Below are 23,603 nucleotides of genomic sequence, written 5' to 3' on the forward strand. Positions count from 1 at the left end.
CCCCTGTTTTAAGTGATTTGGAGGCCATAGTGTGTGATAGAAAGACCCTCCTCCTGTATGGAAATCTTCTAGTCTTGTTGTATGACAGATGGAGGCATTGATTTAAAGTACTGTACTGTATGCCTCTTTACCGTTCTGCTTGTTTCGGTGAAATAAAAATATCCAGAGAGGGATGAAATGTTTTCCTTGGTGAACTTCAACGGTAAATTAAATATTGTGCTATTTGTAAATATGCTTTAACCAGCATCAGTGATTGATTGGCTGGGCTGGTATGCGCTATAACAGTAAGGACATGAGCCCGCTGTTTCCTTATGCTAGGCATACGCGGGTAGATAAAATGGGAGTAGATATTTCCATGTTTCTTCCCATGTGAAGTAACAGGGGAATGTCCGTTAGTCGGCCGCGGTAGGACATACACTGCCCGATACTCCGACTGGATATTTGTACATATATCTTGTCGAGCGGACATGCTGGATGATTCAGCTTACCCAACCGATCAATATTTTCAGATTGGTCGGTCACATACACGCTGCAGTTATCTTGCCGATCCGCTCATATTGAGCGGATCAGCCAGATAATTGTAGTGTGTATGCCCAGCATTACTAGTAGTATTTGTTATATTTTATTTATAGGGTGCTACAAGTGTTCTGGAGTGTTGTACATACAACAGGATTAAAGAGGTACAATGTGAACAGTTTACAGTTACTGGTTCACAAATACAATATATAAATAATTGCTATACAGCAATGACATAATTACGGAGAAAAAAAACTAAAGGAGAGAGGGCCCTGCTTGCAAGAGCTGACAAGGTGATATTGGTGGAAACAAAGAATGAGGGTATGCAGAGCCTGGGGAGTTAGTAGGATGAGTGATAGGTTTTAGATAAAAGGTGAGTTTTAAGGGAAAGTTTAGGCTTGAGCTTGTGGTTGGGAGTAGTACACACCTGTCCCAGGTTGGATGGCGAATTACTGCTGCCTCCATGGGGAAAGGTATACAGAAAATGTTCATTGCCCTCATCTTTCTCCTTGAGGTTACTCTTCTTTATTGGTGAAACCACTTATGATTGTCTAGTGATTAAGGGGGGTTTCTCACGGTTAGTTATTTAGTAGAACTTATTCGTTGTGAGCAGGCGGGCTTTTTTTTTTTTTTTATATAGGCCTTGGTTTTTTCTTTCCCCACTTGTACTGCAACAGATCAAAAAGGAAGAATTAAGATTTTATTATTTATAATGTTTATTTAATAAAGCCATAAATGATTGTTTGGGGTGTCTTTTATTCAATTAAAATTTATTTTAAAATTGTGTGTGTGGTTAATTTATCTGTATTCTGAATGTTGATGTCTCTCCAGGAGTCCTAATCCTGTTGTTTATTCTGGCAACATAGAATTCCCTGGAAGAGCCCCAGTCTTTTTGACCTGCAGTGATAGCATGTTGGTGGTTGACTTGCTGGATTTTTTTTTCTTGCTTTTTCTCTTTTTTTTTTTTTTTGTTTGTCCATTGAAGCAGTAACTATCTCCATTAAAGCAGAAACCTGTGTTGACCAGCCTGGTTATCACTATTAGTAGCAGGGAACATCAAGCTCTGTCTAGCACAGTGCTGGTTAAGGAATTTGGTAGAGCTTCTGTCGTCTGTTTTTATTTCTAGTATGTAGTTCGTTCTCTGTATGGAGCTCACTTTGGCTGGCATACAGAAAGCACACATTTGCACCTCCTGGTGTTTTAAAATGATGGTCAACTTGTGTTATCCCTCTGCTTTCTGGTTTGGGTTCTTTGCGGCTAATCGGGGGCCGACGAAGGGGACCAGAGGATCCCTCTCTGAAAAAAATTGCATTCCAAGCTGTTATAAGCGTTTGTCATCTTCAGATGGCATTATTTACCTTGGCCAGTTTTGTAAATATGTCAGTGTGCCAGGGCTGCTTCACAGTTGGAAATGGAGGGATGTCTGCGGAGTCTCGCCCTGTTAAATCTTGGGAATTATTAATATTTTCATGTATCCAGTGGTTTCAAGGACCTGTTTCAAACCCAGGGTGAGAATTTCTTTTGCCACCCCAACCAGTAATGACACAAAATTCACTATACAGGCATTTTTATGCACCTCATATTTATCTACAGCCTTTAAATTTGTGAAAAACATTTGATTTCTATAATTTTTTACTATTAGTAGAAAATGCAAAAATTAACCTTTTGACACCTTTTGAGCCCCAAATTATTTGCTTATTGCCATTAGCAACTTTCTATATTGTTATTTAGTGTTAGATGCTGCTTTTCTGGGGTGCAGGGTGATTTCCCCCAAACTTAACGCGGCTAACATGAGGCAGAATTACAGTGCAACCACCTGCATATGACTGAGGGCATGTTTAACCCAAGAAAACCCAGGCACGCTGCCTCCATAGCCTCACACACTCACTATCCCCATGGCCTGCGCTCAGATATTTCTTCTGGCAGATGCTCCAGCCTTTGAGTCCACGTGCTGTTGTGTGCTTATAGTTGTAAACAAGGAGCTGCAGGCCAGACTGGAAGTGGCAGATACAGTAGGGCAGCCGGTGAGGCACTTAACAGTGACCCAACAGGCAGGGTGCCTTTTGGATTTCAAGACACCAGCTGTACGGGATCAGACACCATTTTAACTTCGGACAGTGCTGCTCATTTCTGGAATGTCCGGGGGAATCCTGCATCACATCTGAGACAAAAGATAAGCCCAGTGTTGCCAGAGGTTCAGCTGGTGGAGCTGGACTGCACCCTTCCAGACTACTGCCCTCCGGGTGACGGTCTTGTAAGTCAATGCTTTGAGCAGCCCCTGTGTGTACTATACCACAAGTAGTTAGCTAAACAAACATCTGTCATTGTTTTACAAACTTTTATATAATTACTGAGAGTAGAATGCTTCAAGAAAATGTCTTGCACAAAAATGCCAATTTACAGTTTATACTTTACTGTATGTTCATCTGTACTCATGCAGTACTATCATAATCCACTATATTATCAACAAGCCATACTCTTTTTATTATGTCGCTGCTCATTTTTATTACACATTCTCTGAGTAGATAGTAAACAAAATATATCTCAGCAAAGAGCTCATCAATAGAGTGGGAGAAATAAATGGAACTGAAGCAGAAAATAGTGAAATAAAATAAAAAATATTAAAATAGAAAAATGTAGTAAAAATGAGTACTATCAGAGTAATTACTTTTAACTAATAGTGGATTTATATTTTTATAATAAACTAGTATTCCAAACATAACATACAATCAGGCATTATTTAAATAAAATGCAACTTTAGAAAAGTGGCTTTAATTAAATTTATTATTCCCAATCAAGTTTTAGTCTGCCAGATGTAGTCCTGTTTAATGATCTGTGGGAGAATGAAGGAGGAGATGCACTCAGCAGAGGAGAGGCCCTTCATCCTTAAAATCTACAGGAGAGGAGGAGAGGAGCCCCCATAGCGGCTAAGAGGGGTAGGGGGGTGCACCCATGCTTGGATAATTAGTAACTTGCTCTCCTCCCCTCTCGGCGCCCCTGCATATATTTTGATATTGAGTTATACTTTATCTTATTAACTAATATACAAACATATACCCTCTCCAGATATGCTTGAACAAAACTGCACTAAGCACTCAGCACAGGTTATTCTTGTTGCAGTATGGGTCATGTCCAAGAGTCCTAGTCTTTAAGTTGCCCATACACTCTGCAGTGTCAAAGCTACTTGTATGAGCCAGAGGTGGACAGTGTGCTCAGATTGTGACCCACATTAGCCTCTGGATGTAGTATTCTTCCAACCACACTAACAGGTTGCGGTATCCCGTCAAATGGTTGACATAAACCATGTTGACTTTCAGAACATCGACACTGCAGTGGCATGTTCACAATGTCTACATCTGAAATGTCAACATATCCTCCTGGTAGACATGATGGACATCGACCTGGTCACTGTTGACATGCTGCATGTAGACAGTTTGACCCTGTCGACATTCTCATGTTGACCTGATAACTAACGACTAATCATACCACACCCCATGCTGCAATTTAACAGCTAACAAACTGATTGTGTATGGGAAACCAAATGTCCAGATCTGGTCTAGTTTCACCAACCACATGTATGGCCAAATCCAACGCTAAGGATTGATCAGTGCATAGCCAGCTTTAGTGTGTGCTGCAATAGTACGTCATACAGTAATACTTCACACCATGGCAGCTACAGGCTGTGCATGTCTGGGAGCCATTGTTTTCAGGTGCAGCTTTCCAGTTAGGGTAGTTCTTTGTGTGAAGTGAATAAAGGCTGGTTAATCGTTGAAAGGGATAGTGGTAGGGGGGCACTTACAAGTTTGGTGTTGTAAATTAAATTGGGTGCTATGATTAGGCATGCGCCCACTAAGTGGCATTGACTTTTACCATCTTTTGCTATAGTAAATATAAGTCCTCACACTTGTTTTTCCAAAACCTCCCAAATGCAGGGTAGTACTGTAGCGTAGTCCCACAATGAGCTCTTGAGGCCAGCAATGGTTTGGTGTAAAGCACTTGGTTTTAATCCATATGACTATGCCGTATCTTCTTGATGAATTTACAAAATGTTTATTTCATCCAGTACAGCCTTTACACTGGAAATTCCTTCACGAGGCTGTACAATTAAAGTTGTTTCTTTTTTCTTTTGTTGTTGCATAGTTATTAATGCATATTTCTCTGACGTCCTAGTGGATGCTGGGGACTCCGTAAGGACCATGGGGAATAGACGGCTCCGCAGGAGACTGGGCACATTGAGAAAGATTTAGGACTATCTGGTGTGCACTGGCTCCTCCCCCTATGACCCTCCTCCAAGCCTCAGTTAGATTTCTGTGCCCGGCTGAGCTGGATGCACACTAGGGGCTCTCCTGAGCTCCTAGAAGAAAGTATAGTTTAGGTTTTTTATTTTCAGTGAGACCTGCTGGCAACAGGCTCACTGCAACGAGGGACTAAGGGGAGAAGAAGCGAACCTACCTAAGTGGTGGTAGCTTGGGCTTCTTAGGCTACTGGACACCATTAGCTCCAGAGGGATCGAACACAGGACCCGACCTCGTCGTCCGTTCCCGGAGCCGCGCCGCCGCCCCCCTTACAGAGCCAGAAACAAGAAGGTGGTCCGGAAAATCGGCGGCTGAAGACTTCTGTCTTCTCCAAGGTAGCCATTGCTCCTCATGCACACCACACACTGCGGTCACTGATGGGTGCAGGGCGCTGGGGGGGGGGGGGGGGCGCCCTGAGCAGCAATAATAACACCTTGGCTGGCAAAACTAACACCATATATAGCCCCAGAGACTATATAGGTGTATATTAACCCCTGCCAGAAACGATAAAATAGCGGGAGAAAGCCCGCCGAAAAAGGGGCGGAGCCAACTCCCTCAGCACACTGGCGCCATTATTCCCTCACAGCTTCGCTGGAAGGAAGCTCCCTGGCTCTCCCCTGCAGTCCTGCACTACAGAAAGGGTAAAAGCACAATTTAGGCGCAGTATATATATATATATATATATATATATATTATAGGCAGCTATAGGGGAAAACACTCTGTATAGTGATATCCCTGTGTTATATAGCGCCCTGGTGTGTGCTGGCATACTCTCCCTCTGTCTCCCCAAAGGGCTTTGTGGGGTCCTGTCCTCTGTAAGAGCATTCCCTGTGTGTCTGCTGTGTGTCGGTACTGCTGTGTCGACATGTATGATGAGGATAATGATGTGGAGGCGGAGCAAATGCCTGTGAATGTGATGTCACCCCCTGCGGGGTCGACACCAGTGTGGATGGACTTATGGAAGGAATTACGTGACAGTGTCAGCTCCTTACATAAAAGGTTTGACGACATAGGACAGCCGGCTACTCAGCTTGTGCCTGTCCAAGCGTCTCAAATGTCATCAGGGGCTATAAAACGCCCGCTACCTCAGATGACAGATACAGATGTCGACACGGATACCGACTCCAGTGTCGACGATGATGAGACGAGTGTACCCTCCAATAGATCCACCCGTTATATGATTGAGGCTATGAAAAATGTTTTACACATTTCTGATGATACCCCAGGTACCACAAAAAAGGGTATTATGTTTGGTGAGAAAAAACTACCAGTAGTTTTTCCTGCATCTGACGAATTAAATGAGGTGTGTGAGGAAGCGTGGACTTCCCCAGATAAGAAATTGATAATTTCTAAACGGTTAATGGCTGCGTACCCTTTCCCGCCAGAGGATAGGTCACGCTGGGAAACACCCCCTAGGGTAGATAAAGCATTGACACGCTTATCAAAGAAGGTGGCACTACCGTCTCCGGATACGGCCGCCCTAAAAGAACCTGCTGATAGAAAGCTGGAAAGTACCCTAAAAGCTATATACACACACACTGGCATTATATTGAGACCCGCTATTGCATCAGCTTGGATGTGCAGTGCTGCTGCGTGGTCAGACTCCCTGTCGGAAAACATTGATACCATGGATAGGGACAATATTTTGCTTACGATTGACCATATAAAAGACGCGGTCTTATACATGCGTGATGCACAGAGGGATATTTGCCGGCTGGCATCAAAAATAAGCGCTATGTCCATTGCCGCCAGACGGGGGTTATGGACTAGGCAATGGTCAGGTGATGCCGACTCCAAGCGGCACATGGAAGTTTTACCCTATAAAGGGGTGGAACTTTTTGGGGAAGGTCTTTCAGACCTCGTTTCCACAGCTACTGCTGGGAAATCGACTTTTTTGCCACAGGCTACCCCACAGCAAAAGAAAGCACCGTATTATCAGGTACAGTCCTTTCGGCCCCAGAAAAATAAGTGGGCTAGAGGCTCATCCTTTCTGCCGAGGGGCAGAGGAAGGGGGAAAAAGCTGCAGCACACAGCTAGTTCCCAGGAGCAGAAGTCCACCCCTGCGTCCGGTAAGTCCACAGCATGACGCTGGGGCTGCTCAGGCGGAATCGGGAACGGTGGGGGCACGTCTCAGGTTTTTCAGCGCACAGTGGGCTCTCTCACAAGTGGATCCCTGGGTCCTTCAAGTAGTATCTCAGGGGGTACAGGCTGGAATTCGAGACGTCTCCCTCCCGCCGTTTCCTAAAATCTGCCTTGCCGGCAACTCCCTCTGCCAGGGAGGCAGTGTTGGTGGCTATTCAAAAACTGTATTCACAGAAAGTGATCGTCAAGGTACCCCTCCTTCAGCAAGGAAAGGGTTACTACTCCACAATGTTTGTGGTACCGAAACCGGACGGTTCGGTGAGACCCATCTTAAATTTAAAAACCTTGAACACTTATATCAAAAGGTTCAAGTTCAAGATGGAATCGCTCAGGGCGGTTATTGCGAGCCTGGAGGAGGGGGATTACATGGTATCCCTGGACATCAAGGATGCGTACCTGCATGTCCCCATTTACCCTCCGCACCAGGAGTACCTCAGATTTGTGGTACAGGACTGTCACTATCAGTTCCAGACGCTGCCGTTCGGGTTATCCACGGCACCGAGGGTCTTTACCAAGGTAATGGCCGAAATGATGATACTCCTTCGCAAGAAGGGAGTTTTTAATTATCCCGTACTTGGACGATCTCCTGATAAAGGCGAGGTCCAAAGAACAGTTGATAGTGGGGGTGGCACTTTCTCAGGAAGTGCTACAACAGCATGGCTGGATTCTAAACATTCCAAAGTCACAGCTGGTCCCGACGACACGTCTTCTGTTCCTGGGAATGATTCTGGACACAGACCAGAAAAGAGTGTTTCTTCCACTGGAAAAAGCCGAGGAATTGTCATCTCTGGTCAGAGACATCATAAAACCAGGAAAAGTGTCGGTACATCAATGCACACGAGTCCTGGGAAAAATGGTAGCTTCGTACAAAGCAATTCCATTCGGAAGGTTCCACGCAAGGACGTTCCAGTGGGACCTGTTGAACAAATGGTCCAGGTCCCATCTCCAGATGCAACAGCGGATAACCCTATCGGCCAGAACCAGGGTGTCGCTGCTGTGGTGGCTGCAGAGGGCTCATCTACTAGAGGGCCGCAGATTCGGAATACAGGACTGGGTCCTGGTGACCACGGATGCCAGCCTTCGGGGCTGGGGGGCAGTCACAAAGGGAAGAAATTTCCAAGGACTGTGGTCAAATCAGGAGATTTCTCTTCACATAAATGTCCTGGAGCTAAGGGCCATTTACAATGCCCTAAGCCAGGCAAGACCCCTGCTTCAAAACCAGCCGGTACTGATCCAGTCAGACAACATCACGGCGGTCGCCCATGTAAACAGACAGGGCGGCACGAGAAGCAGGATGGCGATGGCAGAAGCCACAAGGATTCTCAGATGGGCAGAGGATCATGTGTTAGCACTGACGGCAGTGTTCATTCCGGGAGTGGACAACTGGGAAGCAGACTTCCTCAGCAGGCACGACCTCCACCCGGGAGAATGGGGACTTCATCCAGAAGTCTTCCAAATGCTGGTCAACCGGTGGGAAAAACCACAGGTAGACATGATGGCGTCCCGCCTCAACAATAAGTTGAAAAGATATTGCGCCCGGTCAAGAGACCCTCAGGCGATAGCGGTGGACGCTCTAGTGACACCATCGGTGTACCAGTCGGTTTATGTGTTTCCTCCTCTACCTCTCATACCCAAGGTACTGAGAATAATAAGAAGGCGAGGAGTGAAAACCATACTCGTGGTTCCGGATTGGCCAAGAAGAGCTTGGTACCCGGAACTTCAAGAGATGCTTACAGAGGACCCTTGGCCTCTGCCGCTCAGACAAGACCTGCTGCAGCAGGGACCCTGTCTGTTCCAAGACTTACCGCGGCTGCGTTTGACGGCATGGCGGTTGAACACCGGATCCTGAAGGAAAAGGGTATTCCGGAGGAAGTCATCCCTACCCTGATCAAAGCCAGGAAGGATGTCACCGCAAGACATTATCACCGCATTTGGCGAAAATATGTTGCTTGGTGTGAGGCCATGAAGGCTCCGACGGAGGAATTTCAACTGGGTCGATTCCTGCACTTCCTGCAAGCAGGGGTGACGTTGGGCCTCAAATTGGGGTCCATAAAGGTCCAGATTTCGGCTCTGTCGATTTTCTTCCAAAAAGAACTGGCTTCACTACCCGAAGTTCAGACTTTTGTCAAAGGAGTACTGCATATTCAGCCTCCTTTTGTGCCCCCAGTGGCACCTTGGGATCTCAATGTGGTTTTGGCATTCCTGAAATCACATTGGTTCGAACCACTTAAGACTGTGGATTTAAAATATCTCACGTGGAAAGTGGTCATGCTGTTGGCCTTGGCGTCGGCCAGGCGGGTTTCAGAATTGGCGGCTTTGTCTTGTAAAAGCCCTTATCTGATTTTCCATATGGATAGGGCAGAATTTAGGACTCGTCCTCAGTTTCTCCCAAAGGTGGTCTCAGCTTTTCACTTGAACCAACCTATTGTGGTGCCTGCGGCTACTAGGGACTTGGAGGATTCCAAGTTGCTGGACGTAGTCAGGGCCCTAAAAATTTATATTTCCAGGACGGCTGGAGTCAGAAAGACTGACTCGCTGTTTATCCTGTATGCACCCGCTAAGCTGGGTGCTCCTGCTTCTAAGCAGTCTATTGCGCGCTGGATTTGTAGCACTATTCAGCTGGCGCATTCTGCGGTAGGCTTACCGCAGCCTAAATCTGTAAAAGCCCATTCCACACGGAAGGTGGGCTCATCTTGGGCGGCTGCCCGAGGGGTCTCGGCTTTACAACTTTGCCGAGCAGCTACTTGGTCGGGGGCAAACACGTTTGCAAAATTCTACAAATTTGATACCCTGGCTGAGGAGGACCTGGAATTCTCTCATTCGGTGCTGCAGAGTCATCCGCACTCTCCCGCCCGTTTGGGAGCTTTGGTATAATCCCCATGGTCCTTACGGAGTCCCCAGCATCCACTAGGACGTCCGAGATTGCGGATTGTCTGCAATACCTGTACATAGTTATTGTTACAAAAATCGGGTTTTGTTGTGAGCCATCTCTTCAGAGGCTCCATTTGTTATCATACTGTTAACCGGGGTTCCTATCACGTGTTATATGGTGTGATTGGTGTGGCTGGTATGAGTCTTACCCAGGATTCAAAAATCCTTCCTTATTGTGTCAGCTCTTCCGGGCACAGTTCCTAACTGAGGCTTGGAGGAGGGTCATAGGGGGAGGAGCCAGTGCACACCAGATAGTCCTAAATCTTTCTTAGATGTGCCCAATCTCCTGCGGAGCCGTCTATTCCCCATGGTCCTTACGGAGTCCCCAGCATCCACTACGGACTACGAGAAATAGAATTACCGGTGAGTAAATTCTTATTATTTTGCTTATAATCGTTTTATGTACTAATGTACAGGGTATATATACTTTTTCCACTAGTATTCCTTTTTCAAGCTCAGCATGTGTAATAAGCGCTTTTGTTATAGCATCGGTTTTGCTATAATACTTGTGTAGGGTATAGTATTATGTGTGCATACTGCATATGAATTAATGACTTGTCCTGAAAAGGGAAGTTCCCTTTTCTTCCACGCTGCTTCCTTTCTAATTCCTTCCTCTTTTCAGATCTCCCTTCCAGAGTTAATTTTCAAAATACTTTGTTAACCGAGAACTCTGTTGCTTTGCAAAAGTATTGTCAGCTGCAAGGTTTTGTTACAACAATGGTTATAACAATGATTCTCAAATTCTGTATGAAGGACCCCAAATAGTTCACACATTCCAGGTATCCGTTAATGCAGGACACCAAAGATTTACACAGACTCTGTTGCTGATTAAAACCAGGTGAAGTGCAGGCTTGAATATAGGCAAGTTCGCTGGATGAAGGTTTTACACTAAAAGTTTTATAGTCTTGAAAAGACATTATATTTACATGTGCACCTGGCCAGGTCGCATCACATACGTCTGGCATGCCCTGCTGTGTCACACGTCTGTTATGGAGGAAATCTGTTCGGCAGAAGTGCATAAAAGGATTTCCTCCTGCTGCTGTGGCCCCATTGAAGTGACTCTGCTATCTATGACCGTCGACATAACTCCCATAATCACGCCCCAGAATGCTGTGCGAGCGGCATTCCAGGGTGCATGTGCTAAGGATCAAAGTGCAAGGAGAGGAACTTAGTTCTCCTCCAAGAACTATTTGGCTGGTCTCTGCAAGAGCTCTGACTGATCTTTGCCCCCCTGACACATACTGTTGGGCCTAATTCAGACCTGATCGCTGCTGTGCGTTTTCGGATAGCGGGCAATCAGGTCTGAACTGCGCATGCACCACAATGTGCAGGCGTGACAGACCGCAGCAACGGGGATCGCCGGTCAGTGACGGGATGGTGCGAAAATTCCGAACGCACCGGCGAACGCAAGGAGATTGACGGGAAGAGGGCGTTTGTGGGTGGCAACTGACCGTTTTCAAGGAGTGTCCGGAAAAACTCAGGAGAGACCAGGCGTTTGGAGGGAGGGTTTCTGACGTCCGCTCCAGACCCGATTATCGCAGCAGGAGAGTAAGTCCTGGGCTGCGCAGAGACTGCACAAACTGATGTTTGTGCAGGTCTCCAACACATGTGATCACACACCTGCACACAGCACATACCTTCCCCCTGTAGGCGGCAACTACCTAATCGCAGGGATACAAAAAACGCACCCTAGCAATCAGGTATGAATTACCCCTTATAGTCCACTGCACTCTGCATGTGGTGGGTATATGCCCATGGGGGGGGGCGGGGAAGTAACCCCAGCGATAGAACTATCACCAGCGGGGGTAATATAAAAGTGTAACGCAGTTAATAATACATTTTAATCTTTATTAAATAATTTAAAAAAATATATATATTTTGGGGGGGCAGATGGTCAGTTAAGTGGTTAAAGGGAATGGCAATCTCTTGCACTGTTATAGGAACAATCCATTCCTTATCTGCACTGCAAACTTTAATGGATTCCACAAAAGTCTTATCTAGTTTTATATTGTGCACTTTGCTTCACTTTCGTTTTACAGCATTTGGCAAAGTGATTAATCCTACCATATTTCACGCAAGTTTTACCATAAGCTTTGCAAATTTTAGCATACTGTAGTTGCTGTTTCCACATCTACTATACATTTTTCTATTTTCTATTAGACTGTGTCTTATACTGCTTTATTCTAAAGAATGGTGTTTTATTTAGCTCTATTTTCTTTACTGTGTATAGCACCATCAGTTTGCCCCATATTAACGAAAACTGGGTCGTGGCTCACGATCGCGGCACTTGCTGCGAGGCCACGTCCCCTAATTTTCGCCCCCTCGGACAGTTGGGAAGTTGTGAGGTATGCTGTATGTCACATTCTTTCTTGGTACAAAGTACTCGTGAAACGTTTGCATTGTAAAGGATAATGCAATATTCTGCCCTTCAGCATATTGAAAACTGTTCTATATGTCCAGCACTTCCTCTCCTATCTCATGGAGGAAAATGGACGTCTTACAGTAGTTTTATCTTCCTCATATCTGCACTGCTTTCAGTTAGGGATATATAAAACCTTTGTTTAAAACTTTTGCAGTTTTTATACAAGTTACCAAACATTTGCATGCCTTGCTTCTAGTGGGGAACCAGCTTATACAGCTTCTTTATTCATCCATTAATATGATACACCTTCTGTACAGTAGACTACACATGCTTCCCGCATTCCCCACCGTCCGTCACTGAATATTCAGGCATTCACATTTAAGTAAGGGAATGTCTACAAATAATAAGTGTATATCTAATGCAATTACGTCACAATCACTAGAGAAATGTACATTACATTGTGCAAACTGAGCTAGCAGCACCTTAGGGTAAGCCATGCAACATTCATATTTTTATATAACCACCACTTAATAATTCAATTATGCAAATAGAAATACTAATGTGAAAACACTTTTAAGTGTTTTGCAACTGCATTGACTTAACCACTTGCCTGGAATAAACAGATTGTATATGACCACAGCCAGGAGTGCGTTACTTGACCATACATCCATGCTGCCCCTCTCTGTCCACCATCTGTTATGGAAGAAATCCAGACTTCCGCCTCCTCCTGCTACAGCCCCCTTGGAGTCTGTGATAACTGACATCACTCCTGAAATCACATCTCTGAATGCTGTGTGAAAGGCACTTTGGTGCGCATGCACTAGAACCAAAAGTGCTAGGAGCGGAACATTGTTATCAGTCCTTCCTGACCCACTTTCTGAAGTTATGTAAGTGGGAGGGGCTATGGCGGGGGTGGAGTAATATGGGGGTCATCTTGGCTCTGGAGGTGGGTAGAGGGGTGTACATGCTGCCCCACAGGATCAATTTTTTTTTTTTTTTTTTTTGCTGAAAGGAAAACATTGATATTAAAGAATTACAGAATTACAAATGGGCAGGGGGGCACTAACAGTGGGCACCCATTGACACAGGGGTCTATTACCACTAGGGTGGTGGGAGTTGACAATGCTGGGGGTCTTAGCCACTGGGGGGGTTATTTCTGATACGGGTGAGAAGTAATTTTACAATGGAGTCCTATGGTTAGAGGTGGGATGGGGGGGGGGGTGCAAAACACCCCCTAGGTATATTCTTTTTAAAGAAAATAAAATATTGAAATATATTAAAAATAATTTTTAGACATAAAAAAAATGACAATTTGAAAGTGGTTTTGTGCAAAAAAAAATTGTCAGTTGAGTGGTTAAAATGGCTTCCTACCATCAAACAACTGCAATTTATTGCTTTGAACATGTCACCCTGTATCATTTAGTAAATATATTTAACTTCCTGACATCTTAAAGTAATGTATTTTATGCGTGTTCTCATGAAAATGTAAACACTGAAGTTCTGATTGAATATTAAAGATTTCAAGTAATTTGATTAGGAGCAACATTTGTCTTGTGAGTAAGTGCCAGCATGAGTTTAAGCCAGTTGTATCCTGCTTACTATAGATTACATGTTGTCATTGGTCGGAAGTGATCAGGGACAGATTTTACATACAGGGAGGTTCATGTTAGTGCAAATTTTTGTCTTTCGTAGATTCCCCTTAATGAATTGTGTGTATACTATAAATACTCATTTTTTGTTTCTTCCATAGACATATTGTATTCCAATGTCAAACCTTTTATTTGCTTATTGGATTGACCATTTTGATGTCTTATATTGTACTCTTTGTGTAAATTGTTTTACAGATTTCAGTATAGAGATTTTATATTCAGATCTCGTTTAGTTTTTTTCTAAGGGACATACATAAGAAAAAAAAATGACCAAATCCAAACGTTTCAGATTGGCGATGGAGCATGTGGATACAGTACTTGAGAGTCAAAAGCTGGCTGAGAACATTCTTCAAAATTATTTAAATGCTGTCATTCCCCTCCTTCTTGCCTCTTCCACATGGTTCTCCATTTCCTTGTTGACCTCACTGAATTGCACTGTACGTCTTTCTCTCTACTCTCAGCTTTTCTTGCTCTCATTCCAGAATGCTCTCAGCTTGTCTTTTTCCGGCAAATCTGTTTTCCATGTCTTCGTGTGCTCGTGCTCCAACCTGGAACGTTTGGTCTCTGTCCAAGTCAGGCGCTGAAAAGAAGGGTTAGAAGTGAGTTTTCTCCATGGATTTATGTACAATGCTTTTAATTTGCTGAGGTCGCTGATGTTTAGCCTGTGCACAGAACTATCACAGCTGTGTAAAATACATTTCACTCTTTGTAGAGCTTTCTTCTGCCACCTAATTAATTGCTTGTTTGCTACAGTACGCTTTGCTTAATTTGTTATATGTTAAATATTGTGTCAGGGCTTCATAAGGTTAAAATAACCAGTGGTAAAAACATCTTGGAGAATTATGGAGCCAATCCGATAAATTCGGAATGCAATCCTTAGAAATTAATCCAGAATGGTAGGCATGAGTAGTCATTACAGTATATTATTGATAATGGGCTACCTGACTCCTAGAATTCAGTCCAATCGACACATATATATTGGGCTTTTTATTGTATTTGTTTTATTTATCTACCATGTATGTCTTTTTCAGTTCCATGTCTATTGCTGCAAGCCTTGTGAGCGAAGATACAAAGACCAAGTTTTTGAACAAAATGGGCCAGCTGACCACATCCGGTGCAATGTTAGCAAATGTTTTTCAGCGCAAGAAGTAATTGGCTTCCTGCCAGCCCATAAAACACTAATGATGGACCACTTGCTCCTTGTACTTGAAGTACTTGCCTTTTTTCTTTTTTCTTTGTTTTCTGTCTGATGTTCTTGTAATATATTTTATTAAAAACTCCAAAGATATTTGCACTTCATTAGAATATCAGCATGTCAGTTGATTTGGAAGTTAATACTGTAGCTGAAGTTAAACAGGATCCATAGCCTATACCTTGTCTCCGTTATGTGTTTTTTTTTGTTTTGTTTTTATACATACAAAAAATATAAATATATATATATAGTGAAAAAGTATTTTTTGCTGAAAGAAATATTGGCAATTCTATCTGTTAAATACTGCACAAATTGCAATGGTACTTAAAAAAAAACTGTAAATTAAAATTCATTGTCATGAAGTAATAAAGTGAGAGATTGCTATGTATTTAAATTATGGAAATACCTTACAATTTTGTTATTACCTTAATAAGAAAAGAGCCAGCCAGCGTTGCCTTGTGCCTTTTTGGATTCATTCCGAATTAGACCATTATAGAAGGGTAATGCATTTGTAATATTTGAGATTTTCCAGCCTCTCTTGGTCTTTCTTTTACCAATTGTATGTATCAGTACAGTGACACTACAGTGTTATTATAGCTTAAAAGCATGACACATCTTCAGTTTTAATGGGAAGAATGTTGCATACAATTTTGTGATCTTTAAAATAATTTAAATTGACACTGTATTTACTATTGGAAAATGTATTATATCTGTTCTTACTACTGTTTCTGACTACTGATGTTAATACAATAGCAGGGGGCTGTGGATATGAAGACTGTAAGGGGACAATTCAAATATTTGCTTGGCTGCAATGGGCCATTCCGGAAGGGCACATTGTGTCTAGCAATGGCACTCATTTTGCCTTGCATCCTATGTGCATAGGAAATTCCTGCAATCGGTAAATATCTGTGCAGGTTGATCAGCATGGCATATTTGGGAGCGCATCACATTTAATTGAATCGGCCATTAAAAGAGGAGCATTGGAATAGCTCTGTAAGATTTTAATGAAATAAATTGAAATGCCCAATTGGAGTTGTTCTTTCGTACAACACAAAATGTATATGTTAATTATCCTCCTGTTCCCCTGGCTGTGAGAGGAGCTACTAGAGTGGTGAGGGGACTCAGAGGGAGATTCAGTGCAACGTGGTGTTAAAAGGGGAGGAAGGACCAAATTATAGAAGGACTGTTGTCCAAATGTTAAAAGAACCCTTTAATTTTGCACTGCATTTTTGAAAACTTTAATTTAACTCTGAATCGCCTGCAAACATTGTTGTTTTATAATCTAAAAAGCAGGGGTGAGGAAAGTCGGGTAAACTGTTACTATTTACAATAAAAAAAAAATTTGTTCCATCCCTCTTTTCCCATAATCTGAATAGCACAACTATGTGTTAATATTGCATATAGTATTGTAGAATGTAGCAGTAAATGTGTTGCCCCCTCCAATCCCACGAATGCCTCTGCTTGACAAACAGAGTCATTCGCACATGAGATTCCGTCGCATCTTGCTGTGTGCGCACGCGCAGTGTGGCTTCTGCCCGTCCACACACTGCACAGGGCGTCAGCATGCGAACACTTCCGCAGCAGTGCTCCATGCTGTATTAGGCCTCAAGTACACTATGGGCCTGAATTATGTTTGTAAGCAAAGCGAACAACCAAGCAACTGGGCAAAACCATGCTGCACTGCAGGTGGGGCAGATGTAATGTGCATAGAGAGTTAGATTTGAGTGGGCTGTGTTCAAACGGAAATCTAAATTGCAGTATAAAAATGAAACTACAGTATCTAACATTTGTTGGCTACAGGCAAAAAACAGCTGCAGTTCAGCATGGTATTGCCCAGTTACTTGCTTTTTTGCTTTACTTACAAATATCAGGTCCAATAAGCGAACTAAGATGCTAAATTGAGGACAAATTACAAAATCTAGGGTAAAAAGGCTAAATACAGGTCTAGTTAGAGTGACTCGTACCATGCATCATTATGCTTTATCTGCAACTTCATAACAATTCCTCTAAAATATGGAAACTAATCCTAAGCTCCAAGTGCACTATGGGACTGAAGACACAGCAATCAGTATGTCATAGTCTGCAGATGCTGAAAGTGGGCATCCCAGTCCTTGCACATTTGGGCCCACAGATGTACACCACTTTGTGTAAAGTTGCAGATGGGTGATGGGCAAAAGACACATAAATGAACAAGGCTGCATCCAACACAAACTTTGCGCCTATATATGTACTAAGAAGCAAAATTGAAGAAAAAATGTGCAGCACGGGAACCACTACCCTTGTCGCGTCAGGTGTCTTGCACCTTAAGACACAAAAAGAATAAGTGTATGAGGACACATCTGTAAATACGAATACGCGTTATATAAATGGAATTTTTACACCTACACATCTGTAAATACGAATACGCGTTATATAAATGGAATTTTTACACCTAGAGAAAAATGTCTACCGTGCTCTCTGCAGTAAGTAGCCATGTTAGAGGTTCTTCAATAATTAGGCTATGAGTGATGACTTTATAGACTGGCTGTGCAGGGATGCCCAGTTTAGATTGGTTGCTCTATACACATGGGTAATGCCAATTATGTTATATTAACTAAGTTGACTGTGAATCTACGTTTGAACCTGTAAGAGATCCTTTAAGCCACTTTCTTAAATGTCTTGGAAGGGCTTTTGGGAAGTAATTATGCTATGATTTATAATAAAAAAATGTAATTTGGTATTTCTGGTTTCCTTTAATTATGTGCATAATAGTGTATATAGACCAGTGCCAACCTTGGCCCTCAAGGCACACTAAATGCCTAGATATTAAGAAAAGTCATATTTGAGAACACGTGACTTAATTATTACCTCATTTGTTTTTATTTAATCATCAATCATGGATAGCCTTAAAACGTGGACTTTAAGAGGCCTGTTTATCAACGTTTCTTTTTTCATAAAATAACGTAGAAAATGCAGTTTCTGCACACATGTATTCCTGCTATCCCGCAAATAGCCTAATGTAGGAGATTTCACAGAATCTCATGCAGAATGCTGATTAGCGTCACAGATCGCAGTCCCCACTATGACATGATCCCTGTGTTCCAAACTCTGAAAAGAGAAGCTCTTCAGAGTTTGGCCAGGGTAGTTTACACCATCTTCAGGTACTGTAAACTGCTTGAAGCCTATGGAGGCATAGTAGAAGAGAGATCTTCCGATCCCCCTCCCGCAGTCTCTGGCTCCGTTTCCCTGGAGGAGCCTTCACAAACATGAAAAACTCCTCCAAAGGGCCAGGGGAAGAAACTTGTGAGGACAAGGTTATCACACCATATCGGGAATATTTTCATTAAAAATGAAAATATCTGCCACGAAACACAGGCCCCTTAGTGTGCCTTCTTGTCTTTAATGTGCGCATATATTGTAGATTCAAAACCTTTCTAATTTGTAGTTTAATAGAGCTCAGAAACAAATCAACCTGTCAGATTTTGTGTTCTTAGGTTTACTGAGACAACTTCACCTTTGTCATTTATGGTTATTTATCAGACAATCTTAAATTATTTATTCTAATCCAAGGTTGCAACTGAATGAAGGGGAATTCTGACTAGGTGTAAATAATGTCATTTTAGATGCAATTTAAAATAGAGGTACTGTAATGCACTGTTTTTTGTTTACTTAGTCTTTACAACTATTTCTGAATGTCTTTTTACACTACTGTATTTTCCCAAAATAAGTTAAGCTTTATTGTGCATTGTTTTGATATAAATTATTATTATTTGAAGATAGAAAATTGTCACTGCAAGGTAGGTCAGTAGATTTCTTTCCTGATACTTGTTTTCCTGTATGGAAGAGCTTTACCCGAATGCTTGCAAAGAAGATGAACCGGAAGTATGCCTTCACAATATTTATGCTTTCTTTCCTTATTCTATATGCTTATCTACCTGAGAGATTCATGTTTCCATCTGACAAATAAGACTCTTTTTCTACGTTTGCTGTTTGGGTTATATTGGGAAGCGTTGCTATTTTGACATTGTGCTTACTCTATACAGTATTTGTGATACCTGCATTGTATCTGTACATATATTTTGGACAATTATCTAATTTTATTATATGGTAAATTACAGTAACCACTTTTCTTTCCATTAAAATGTAATTTCCTGTAAAACTATGTTTATATTGTTTGTCCCTTTCTATCTTTTAGTGTTTACTCTAGTGTTGATTTTTATTTATTGGTGCAAAGCTGTGCTTTATTATTTCTACATGGCTATTGATTAGTAACCGTCCATATTTTATGAAGCTTAGTGTCCCCAACTTTACTAAAAATACTTGCCAGCCATTGATGAGTGTCCATGGGATTAAAATCTGCTTTTGGCACTTTAAGATTGTTAATACTCTATTACTGATAAGCAGTTGCAGGACATTAAAGGTGCTTCTGCTCTGTATTACTGATACTGTATTACAGTTTTCACTGCATTTTATTACTTGGATATGACAGCGGTCTCTGCATTATATTACTGCCCGTTACACTGGCCTCTGCAGTGTTACTGGACATTACAGTTGCCTCTGCATTGTATTACTGGTCATTTACAGTTTTAACTGCATTTTATTACTTGGATATGACAGTGGTCTCTGCATGGGAGGCAGTTACGTGTCCGGCGGTCAGGTCACAATACCAACGCCGGAATCCCGCCCCCTTATAGTCTTAACAGTCGACAGGCCAACTAACAGGCGCAGCTCGCCGCCGAGCATGCAAGGGGCTTCGCTCCGCACCCCCCCCCCCCCCCCCCCCCCTCACCGGCCATCTGCAAGCTGGGATTGTAGGTATGGTGACTGGTGGTCTCCTGACCGCCGGTCATGCATACCCAACCCATCTGCGTTATGTTACTGGACATTACAGTGACTTTTGTATTGTGGATCTCTACAGTGGTCTTTGCTTTGTATATAAAAGGATGATAAAAACCTATATATATAAATGCGAAAGTCCTCACTCACTGACTGACTGTCTCATCATTCACTAATTCTTACTTCCTGATATGTTAGGAAGCTGAAATTTAACATAGGTATTCTTTAGGTGTGAAATAGGAAAACTATGTTGTTAGAATTTCTTCTAACGTCCTAGTGGATACTGGGGAATAGTATACTACCATGGGGTATAGATCGGGTACACTGGAGCTTGGCACTTTAAGAAATCAATAGTGTGTGCTGGCTCCTCCCCTCTATGCCCCTCCAGCAGACTCAGTTTAGAAAATGTGGCCAAGGAGCCAGGTGCAGTCTGTTGCTCTCCAGGGGATACGGTCATTAGGTCGACAGTCATTAAGTCGACCACTATTGGTCGACATGCATTAGATCGACATGGTTTTTTTTTTTTTTTAATCATTTTTGAAACTTTTTCATACTTTACGATCCACGTGGACAACGACTGGGAATAGTAACCTTGCCCGAAGCATGGCAAGCGAAGCGAGCCATGCGAGAAGACACGGTGCACTAATTTGGGTTCCCCGTCACTTTACGAAAAAAACAACACAAAAAAGTAAAAATCCCATGTCGACCTTTTTCCATGTAGACCTAGTGACCCATACCCCTCTCCAGAGAGTTTTCTTCAGAAATTTCTTTTAGATTGTTATTTTCAGGCAGCACTGGTTGGCAAACAGCCTGCCTGCATCGTGGGACTTAAGCGGGGGACGAACCAATTTCCTAAGAGTTAACGGTTCGTAATCCCAGCTGACAGGACACTGAGCTCCTGAGGCGCTGTTTCTCACATCCCCAGGTTGTGAGCCCACGCCGGCAGCATGCCACCACCCCTTAACAGATGCCTAAGCAGACGAGGTGTGGTGAGTGTTACACCGGGGACCTGGTTAGCGGGTCCGCGGTGCAAATTGGCAGCATGAAGGGACAGTGATCACCCGTATACCGTCTGCGGCGCCTACTTAGTACCCAGACTGGCAGCATGGTGAACGGGGATTGTGTACACTCATTTTACACAGTTAATGGAGAAAGCCAGTATAAATAAAATGCAGGTACCGTGCGCCATTATGGGGGCGGGGCTTCCCAGAGAGCGGTACCAGAGGCTAAACGGCGTCATTTCCTGCTGCTGCTGATACAGGCTGCATGCGGAGACTGCTCCTCCACAGGACCCACTGAATCACTATTGTAACTGGTACCAGGGGGTTATAGTGAAGGGGGGAGCACATAACCGGCAGTTATACTGCTGGGTGGAAAATTACACATTGAAGACACCCAGCTGGGCGCTGCTCGGTCTGTGGTGTGGTGTGCTGGTTCCAATCCTCTGTGTCACTGCAGGGTAGTCTGGGATAAGTGTGCATATCTCACTAATACTGCACTGTTATCATGGGCTACGATCGTTAGGTCGACGCAACTTAGGTCGACACTCAGGTTGACAGGTCAAAAGGTCGACATGAGTTTTTCACCTTTTTTTCCCATTTTTTAGATTTTTTTTCATACTTAATGATCCACGTGGACTACGATTGGAACGGTAATCTGCCGGAAGCATGGCGAGCCATGCGAGGTGACATGGTGCATTATTCTGGGTTCCCCATCACCTTATGGAGAAAACAACACCAAAAACAGTGAAAAACCTCATGTCGACCTGTTGACCTAGTACACCTTCCATGGTCGACCTAAGTTGCATCTATCCAACGACCCATATCCGTTATCATACTAACGGTTTGTTTTCTGATCAAGCAGGTCTGCAAATAAGTCTGTGTGTACTTTATGCAAGGCTAGGTTTACACATTTCTCACAGGGGTCCCTCATGTTTACCCAATGCTCAGTTCCTTCACAGGGTAATAATGTGCAGGAACCTGAGTGGATGGAATCATTTAAAACTATGATTTCCAGTATTAATTCAGAGTTAGCTATGACTAAACAAGAATGACAGACCCTGAAACAAACTATGGACACGTTTAGGGATGCTGCTCTTCAGCCCCCCTGTTGGTATCTCATAAACGCACTATCCCTCAATTATTACAATCTGATTCTGAACTACCAGAGTTTGATGAAGGAGAGGCTGAACTGTCCCCCGGTGTTGAGGCCCTCATCTATGTCATTAGACAGGTGCTCAATATCCCTGATAAGGAGGAAGAACCAGACAGAGGAATTGTTTTTTTAATGTGAAACCAAAGTCCCCTGCAACCTTTCCGGTTTCTAAAGAATTAGATTCCCTGGCTAAGGCAGCATGGATAAATCCTGACAAAAAGTTTATTACCCCTAAACGGGTGTTAAATTCCCTTTCCCTACAGAGGATAGGAAAGTCTGGGAAACCCCACCGACAGTGGATACTTCTGTGTCTAGGCTGTCATGTAAGATGGACACAGAAGTATGGGGTATAGACGGGGTCCAAAGGAGCTGGTGCACTTTAAATTTCTTCAACTTGGTGTGCTGGCTCCTCCCCTCTATGCCCCCTCCCACAGGCAGTTTACAAAAAAGTGCCCTCTGGAGAGGATGCACACTCTGCAAGCTCCAGAGGTTTTTCTTCAGTTTCTTTTTCAATCTTTGTTATTTTCAGTATGCTGTTTGGGCAACAGCATACCTGCACCGTGGGAGTTGGGAAGTGGTGGGGGCGGTCACCGACCTTGTGAGGTGTCACAGCCGCTTCCCCGCTGCAGGACCACCGTCCTGAGAGGTTGTACAGCGGGGCACTGCGCCTTGGCGGTCACAATCGCAGCATGCCGCACTCCCCTAACATTAGCCTGAAGGTGACATCTGTGGTAAATACAAACCGGGCGCCCCGCTAGGGGGGTCCCCCAGTTCATGGTGCGGCAGAACACAGGGGCGGCATACGGGACCCTCCTGGGGGGGGGACCCGCTACAGCCCCACTGCGTACACAGGCAGTTGTGGGTAAAACTAGCACTTGTGTGATGTTTTCTACTTATGGAGAGACTTTTGCTAGTTTAAAAACTACAGAAACTCTGGCGCCATTACAGGGGGCGGAGCTTGCTCAGATTGGGACCAGCGGCGTTTTGCCACCTTCCTTTGCTTACAGCTGCAGCAGGCACGCACAGCTCCTCCAGACACTCAGATAACACTGGAAAACTGGTACAGGGGTGTAGCAAAGGTGCAGAGCCGCTATTGTACACTAAACTGTGTCCTGAAAAGGACAAAATACTGGTGTTACACCGTGATAAACCAGCTTACAGCCTCACTGGGGCTGTTTAGCTTGGGTGTGCTGGTCTCTAATTTCTGTCTCCCTCTCACATACAGTAAGGCAGGCTTGCTATCATATTACTTGTCTGTGTGTATGTAAGTGTTACTGTACACATGGTAAAACACCAATTATGCAGTGTACTGTATGTCACACCAGATTCTCTCCTCCTACATCTGGTTCATTATCATGTGAACAATGTAGTCAGTCCTCACAGCTCAGTGAGGGGACTGGGGGGGGAGGGTCATGAGCCTTCCTGGCTAGGTGCCATTCAAAATATGAGGTCTGATGTGTAATCTCAGCTCACTGCTAATGCTCAAAAAGCTCAACAATTGCAGCAGGCTGTTGCAGGCCTGACTGCAAGGGTTGACCAGCTTCCCC

General features: G+C 43.6%; 1 protein-coding gene across 6 annotated transcripts in view; it reads left to right on the forward strand.

Annotated features, from left to right (window-relative positions):
- RELCH (RAB11 binding and LisH domain, coiled-coil and HEAT repeat containing) overlaps nucleotides 1–17,806 on the forward strand; it is a 292,769-nt gene extending 274,963 nt beyond the window's left edge. For 5 of the 6 annotated variants that reach the window (XM_063922985.1, XM_063922987.1, XM_063922989.1 and 2 more), the window contains one exon: nucleotides 14,927–17,806. In XM_063922985.1, the coding sequence (XP_063779055.1) occupies nucleotides 14,927–15,047 (121 nt within the window). In that variant the 3' untranslated portion in view covers nucleotides 15,048–17,806. Of the gene's footprint in view, nucleotides 1–14,377; nucleotides 14,495–14,926 lie in introns of all 6 variants that reach the window. The other variant, XM_063922986.1, reaches the window with a different exon arrangement.
- The last annotated feature ends 5,797 nt before the right edge of the window (nucleotides 17,807–23,603 follow it).

This window comes from Pseudophryne corroboree, chromosome 5, assembly GCF_028390025.1.
Source record: "Pseudophryne corroboree isolate aPseCor3 chromosome 5, aPseCor3.hap2, whole genome shotgun sequence".
NCBI lineage: Eukaryota > Metazoa > Chordata > Amphibia > Anura > Myobatrachidae > Pseudophryne > Pseudophryne corroboree.